The sequence below is a fragment of the Temnothorax curvispinosus genome, unplaced genomic scaffold (genome assembly GCF_003070985.1).
Source record: "Temnothorax curvispinosus isolate PA1 unplaced genomic scaffold, ASM307098v1 QBEX01002458.1, whole genome shotgun sequence".
In the NCBI taxonomy this organism is placed as follows: Eukaryota; Metazoa; Arthropoda; class Insecta; order Hymenoptera; family Formicidae; genus Temnothorax; species Temnothorax curvispinosus.
In genome coordinates this window covers 1-6,436 of record NW_020212238.1, presented here as the reverse complement: position 1 = coordinate 6,436, position 6,436 = coordinate 1, and the positions used below count along the sequence as shown (strand labels likewise).

Below are 6,436 nucleotides of genomic sequence, written 5' to 3'. Positions count from 1 at the left end.
TCGTCTTCTACCTCGCGCTTTCTCGCGCTACCGCGTGCTCTCGAACATTTTGGTCCTTCGAGCCGGATCATCGCCGGCAACCGCGAGTTCGGGAGTGCCTCCTCCAACGGAAGACAACCATGAGTCTCGACCAGAGCAACATGGTCAGCAGCCAACACGAACTCTTCAAGCGCATCTCAAAAGCCGAAGAGAACCTGAAGAAGATGGGGCAAGCGAACATCACCCTCGCCGCCATCGAGACCCGCATTCGCATCCTCGACGACCTGTGGGCAAAGTTCGAGAGTCAGCACGACCTCATTCGAAACTGCTACAAGGATTCGAGCCGCTACGCTGAAAGTGAGTACGCTCAATCAGACTTACTCGAGGCCGCCGAGATGGCTTACGTGCAGCAGCGTAGCGTCCTGTCCGGCGAGGCCGACCGCCGCAAGCACGCGCAAGCCTCCGCGCCGGTGGAGCACGGTAACGACCGCGCGTCACGAACTTCGCTGCCCCGTATCCAATTACGGGAATTCTCGGGTTCCTACGAGGACTGGCCATCCTTCCGTGATCTCTTTAAATCTGTGATCGGTGAGCAGTCGTCCATCTCGAAAGTCGAACGGCTGCACTATCTGCGTTCATGCCTCAAGGGGCCGGCTGAAAACATAATAAAATCATTAACGATTACGGGCGAAAATTACGATCGTGCGTGGGAGCTGCTCTGCCAGCACTACGAAAATAAGAAAGAGCTGATACGCTCCAACTTCGCCACGTTTACCGCCGTGGCGAAGATGAAAGCCGCTACCGCCGACGAACTCAGCCGCGTCCAGAACGCCGTCACGTCCGCCGTCAATGCGCAAGAAAGCATCGGAAGGCCCATCGACTCGCACGGCATGGACCTTTTTAATCACCTCGTAGTCGAACTGTTTGACCCGCGAACGCGTCTGGAATGGGAGTCCTCCTCGGGAGACTCCTTCGAGCCGCCGACTCACGCTACGTTGATGACCTTCATCAACAAACGGATCCTCACGCTGAACGCAGCGAATCCAAAGACCACTAAACCCGCGAGTGAACAATCACGGTCCGCGAAAACTTACGTCGCGAAGCGTTCCGAGCCTTCTCAGTGTCCGCTCTGCAAGGGGAAGCACTCGCTCATGGGGTGCCCCGACTTCAAGGCCAAGGTGGCCAGCGAGAGGAAGACAGTGGTCGAGACTAATAAGCTCTGCTTCAATTGTCTCGGCAATCATCAGGTGGCGAAGTGCAAGTCAACCCGGAACTGCTTCACGTGCAACGCGCGGCACCACTCGATGTTACACGACGCGTACGTTTCCGCGACGGCACCCCTCGCGGAAGTCAGCACGCTTTCCGCCGTCGGAAAGACCGACGACAGTAAGGCGATTCTCCTCGCGACCGCGCGCGTGACTATCGCCGATCGGCACGGAGATCCTCATGAGGTTCGGGTGCTCATCGACCAGGGCTCCGAAGTGTCGATCGTGTCGGAGTCCCTGGTGCAGCGACTACGCCTGCCGCGATCGCGCACGCGAGTGTCTATCTTCGGCATCGGCGGCTCCCAGTCGGGATCCACGCGAGGCAAGGTGTCCCTGACCATCAAGTCGAAGACCACCGGAGCCACTCTCACCGCCGTCGCGTTCGTGCTTCCGCGTCTCTCGCTCTACCAGGGCGCCGCAAATAATTGCCGCACCTCGTGGCCTCACCTCCGAGGGCTTCCTCTGGCCGACCCTCGCTTCGCCGCCAACGACCCAGTCGAGCTGCTACTGGGCGCCGAGGTGTGCTCGACCATCCTGGAGGATGGTCTCCGCCGAGGCGAACCGCAAACGCCGATCGCTCAGAAAACCATCCTGGGATGGATTCTTTCAGGGGGGTGTGGTGCGACCCTCCACTGTCACCACAGCTCACTCCAGTGTACCGCCGACCATGACTTGGCCGAGCTGGTCCGCCGTTTCTGGGAGCAAGAGAGCGAGCCTCCCGCCTCCGTCGCGCTCACTCCCGAGGAAGAGGAGTGCGAGCAACACTTTGTACGCACCCACGAGCGCACACCCGCTGGCCGGTACGTCGTCCGACTGCCGTTCGCCTCGACGCCGAAGCACCTCGCCGAGACCCGCAAGCCCGCTGAGCGACTGCTCACGGCCATGGAACGCAAGTGCGCCCGAGATTTCCGGTTCGGAGAACTCTACCGCTCGTTTATGCGTGAGTACGAGGACCTCGGGCACTTGGAGGCCGTAGCACCGTCGGACGAGAACACAACTCGCGGCGAGTGCTACCTGCCACACCATGGCGTGTTGAAAGAAGCCAGCACTACCACCAAACTTCGCGTAGTGTTTAATGGCTCGCAACGCACCAGCTCCGGAGACTCGCTCAACGACCACCTCTTCGCAGGCGCAAATCTCCTGCCGGCACTTGCTGACGTGCTCTTGCGTTGGCGTCGGCACCGCTACGTGATGATCACAGACATCGAAAAGATGTATCGCCAGATCATCGTCCACCCGGAGGATCGTGACCACCAGCGGATCCTGTGGCGAAGTGCCGTTGAACTACTCGTGCGCGTTCTCCGCCTGACGACGGTCACCTACGGCCTCAAGTGCTCACCGTGGGTCGCGATTCGCTCGCTCCTGCAACTCGCCAAAGACGAGGGGGCTCGGTTTCCGCGTGGCGCGATCGCTCTCGAGGACGACCGATACGTGGACGATGTCGTGACCGGAGCGGACACTATCGACGACGCGGTTGCCGTGCAAACCGAACTGCGCGAACTCTGCACGGCGGGCGGGTTTCCGTTACGCAAGTGGGCCGCGAACTCCGAAGACGTTCTCGTCGGCATCCCGCAGGAGCACCGCCTTAAGCGCGTTCTCCACGTGTGGGAAACAGACGGTCACTCCACTCTCGGCCTCCGCTGGCACCCGACGGAAGACGAATTTTCCTTCGCGATTCGTCCGCGCGCAATCACCGTGTTCACAAAGAGGCGCGTCCTCTCGGAAACCGCACGCTTGTTTGATCCATTAGGGTGGCTCACCCCCGTCGTGATCCGAGCGAAAATCCTCATCCAGTCCACCTGGCTGAAGGGGCTAGACTGGGACGCCCCTCTTCCGTCGGCCGACGCTCAACAATGGGGGAGCTTCCTGGAGGAGCTTCCGCGGCTTGAACTCGTTCGCGTGACCCGCTGGCTCGACAGCGGAGCGGATTCAAGAGTCGAGATCCACGGATTCGCCGACGCGTCCGAGCGAGGCTACGCCGCGGCCGTCTACCTCCGCGTCACGAGGAACGGTTCCGCCACACTGCACTTGCTCATGGCAAAGAGCAAGGTAGCCCCGATTCGACAGGTGTCCCTCGCTCGACTCGAACTGTCCGCGGCCGCACTGCTCACTAAATTAACGCGACACGCTCGCGACACTTTACGCTTGTCCACAGCACCGATCTTCCTTTGGTCCGACGCCCGGGTGACACTTTACTGGATCAGGGGTCACGCATCCCGGTGGAAGACGTTCGTGGCCAACCGGGTATCGCTGATCCAGCGAACTCTCCCCGAGGCCCAGTGGCGGCACGTTCCTGGACGAGAAAACCCGGCCGACTGCGCTTCCCGGGGGATCGCGCCCAGCGAGCTGATCGGCCATCCGCTGTGGTGGACGGGTCCACCGTGGCTGCGGGAGGACCGAACCCAGTGGCCCGCCGAGAGCGACGAGATCCCCGACGCGGAGATGCCGGAACGGAAGGCCGTCGTGCAAGCCGCCGTCGGAAGGATCGACACGGAGCCCGACACGCTCCTTCGATTCTCGTCACTGCACCGACTGTTGCGAGTCACCGCGTGGTGCCTACGATGGCGACGCACCACCTCCCGCACCAACGATCACGGCCCGGACGATCGGGCGCCAACACTCACTCCGGAAGAACTCGACGCGGCACACGTCCTTTGGCTTCGAATGGTGCAATCACTGCACTATCCGGAGGAAATCAGGGCCGTCACCGCCGGCCGCACTGTGCCGCACCGCAGCCCACTTGCAAAGCTGAGTCCCTTCCTCGACGACCACGGCGTGCTCAGAGTCGGAGGGCGACTCAAACACGCTCTGATTCCGGACGACGAACGCCATCCAATGATAGCTCCCTCGGAGTCCTGGCTCACTCGCCTGCTCGTGGAGTCTTGCCACCGACGAACACTCCACGGCGGAGTGCAACTTACGCTCGGTACTCTCCGGCTCCGCCACTGGATTCCACGAGGCAGAGCCGTGGTGAAACGGCTGCTGCATCGGTGCGTCACTTGCACCCGATGGCGAGCCGCCACTCCGCAACCACCGATGGGCAGTCTTCCTCGGGCACGGGTCACTCCGGCGCGTCCATTTCAACGAACCGGCGTGGATTACGCCGGCCCGATCCATATCCGCACGACCAAAGGGCGAGGACACCGCGCGCACAAGGCGTTCATCGCCGTCTTCGTGTGCCTCGTCACCAAAGCGGTGCACCTGGAGGTAGTCTCCGACTACACGACGGAGGCGTTCTTGGCCGCCCTCCGTCGCTTCACTGCACGCCGAGGGCTCTGTTCGGACATCTACTCCGACTGCGGCACCAACTTCATTGGAGCGGACCGGGCATTAAAAAATCTTCTCCGCGCGTCGTCATCCGACGGCCGGCGCATCGCTCACGATGCCTCCGCCCACGGAACTCGGTGGCATTTCAATCCTCCAGCCGCACCGCATTTCGGCGGACTCTGGGAGGCGGCGGTGAAATCCACCAAGTTCCACCTGCGACGAGTCATCGGCGAGACGACCCTCACCTTCGAGGAAATGGCCACTTTCCTCGCTCAGGTTGAGGCGTGCCTAAATTCTCGGCCACTACACGCACTCTCTGATGATCCTGACGACGTCTCAGCACTGACGCCGGGGCACTTCCTCATCGGGGCACCGCTGCTGGCGGCTCCTGAGCCGTCACTTGAGGAAAGGCCGGACAATTCCTTGTCTCGATGGCACCTGGTGCAGAAGATGCGCGATCATTTCTGGCAGCGGTGGTCGCGCGAATGCATTCAGCACCTCGCGTCTCGACCAAAGTGGCTGACAGCTGAGGACGTTCCTGAGGTCGGCAGGCTGTGCCTGATCCGGGCCGAGATCTCGCCGCCGAATCGATGGCCTCTCGCACGGATCGTTAAGCTGCATCCTGGAGACGACGGCGTCGTTCGAGTGGTGACCGTCCGCACGGCCGCCTCCGAATTCGTCCGGCCCCTTGTCAAACTGGTGCTGCTTCCTGGGGCCGCCGACACCACCACCACCGTCGAGGATACGTGAGCCACCGAACAGCCCTCGTTTTCTCGCGTAGAATCGCTCGCGCTTTCCTCACCGTCCGTCTTTTCGCGTTATTACGTTTTATCGCGCGTCACTTCACGTAATTGTTACAATTGTCCTTCCGCCAACGTGCCACGTGCACGTCACGAAATCAGCGAGTTCGGCCGTCAGCCGTAACTCCACTCACGCGCGCGTTACATCACTTCACTTTCCCGGTTTCAGCACCATGCACATACCGACGGAACATATTCACGGAAACATATGTATCGCACGAAATATGTTTCTCGCTCGAGATCGTCGCGTGTTATGACAATGCGCAGCCGCACACCTCGCAACATGGCCGCTCGCACTCGCGCCGGGATCGAGATCATTAATCGATCGCCACTCGATACGTCGCGCCGCGACAGCGCTCGCCTCAGCGAGCGCACCGTCTCGTTTCGTCAACATATGACGAGGCGGGCGGGAATGTTTGAGATCGCAATAATCATCGCGAAGCAATTGCGTTCGGCTGCATGTCAGCACATGCACGCTTGCAATAAGTTTCGTTCTCGCATTTTATAAGATGAAAGTGACTAAGGTTCGCGTAAAATCGTCGCATGAAAATTGTCACGGACATATTCGGTATAGCATGGATCTTTCGAGATTAGCTTTCCTGAAACTTTAACATTGTCATCAATAATAAAGTCAAATAACAACGCTAGAACAAAGGAACGATCCATGCTATACACAAAGCTCTCGAAAACAGGCGACGACCCCGTCGGGTCGCCACGTGAAATCGGTGACGTCAGGTCCATGACGCAGGCCTCCGACGGCCAATCACCCTCCCGAAAATTTGGGAAATCTGCAGGGAGGGAGTTTCGCCTCGGAGGTGTTAAAAGGATCGTCGCCGCGCCGCAGAAACGATTTCGCTTGCCGATCTCAGTAAAACCGCTTTTCGTACGCCGCTTTGCATACCGCCTTTTGTTATTCCGCGTTTCGAACACGCTTTCGCCGCCTTGCTCGTCGTCGCCTCTGTGCGCACTTCACGGCTTCTTTGGCTAAACGGAAAAGACTGTAAATAACTGTACATTATACATTTTTGAATATATTTAGTTTATTTTTCAATTCTGTGCTTGTCCCCTTTTTTTGTGGTCGTCTTCTACCTCGCGCTTTCTCGCGCTACCGCGTGCTCTCGAACA

General features: G+C 59.7%; 1 protein-coding gene across 1 annotated transcript; it reads left to right on the top strand.

Moving 5' to 3' along the window:
* The first annotated feature begins 767 nt into the window (after nucleotides 1-767).
* On the top strand, nucleotides 768-5,261 carry LOC112451722. Its single transcript, XM_025011544.1, has one exon. The coding sequence runs from the start codon at nucleotides 768-770 to the stop codon at nucleotides 5,259-5,261; it is 4,494 nt and encodes a 1,497-aa protein (XP_024867312.1).
* The last annotated feature ends 1,175 nt before the right edge of the window (nucleotides 5,262-6,436 follow it).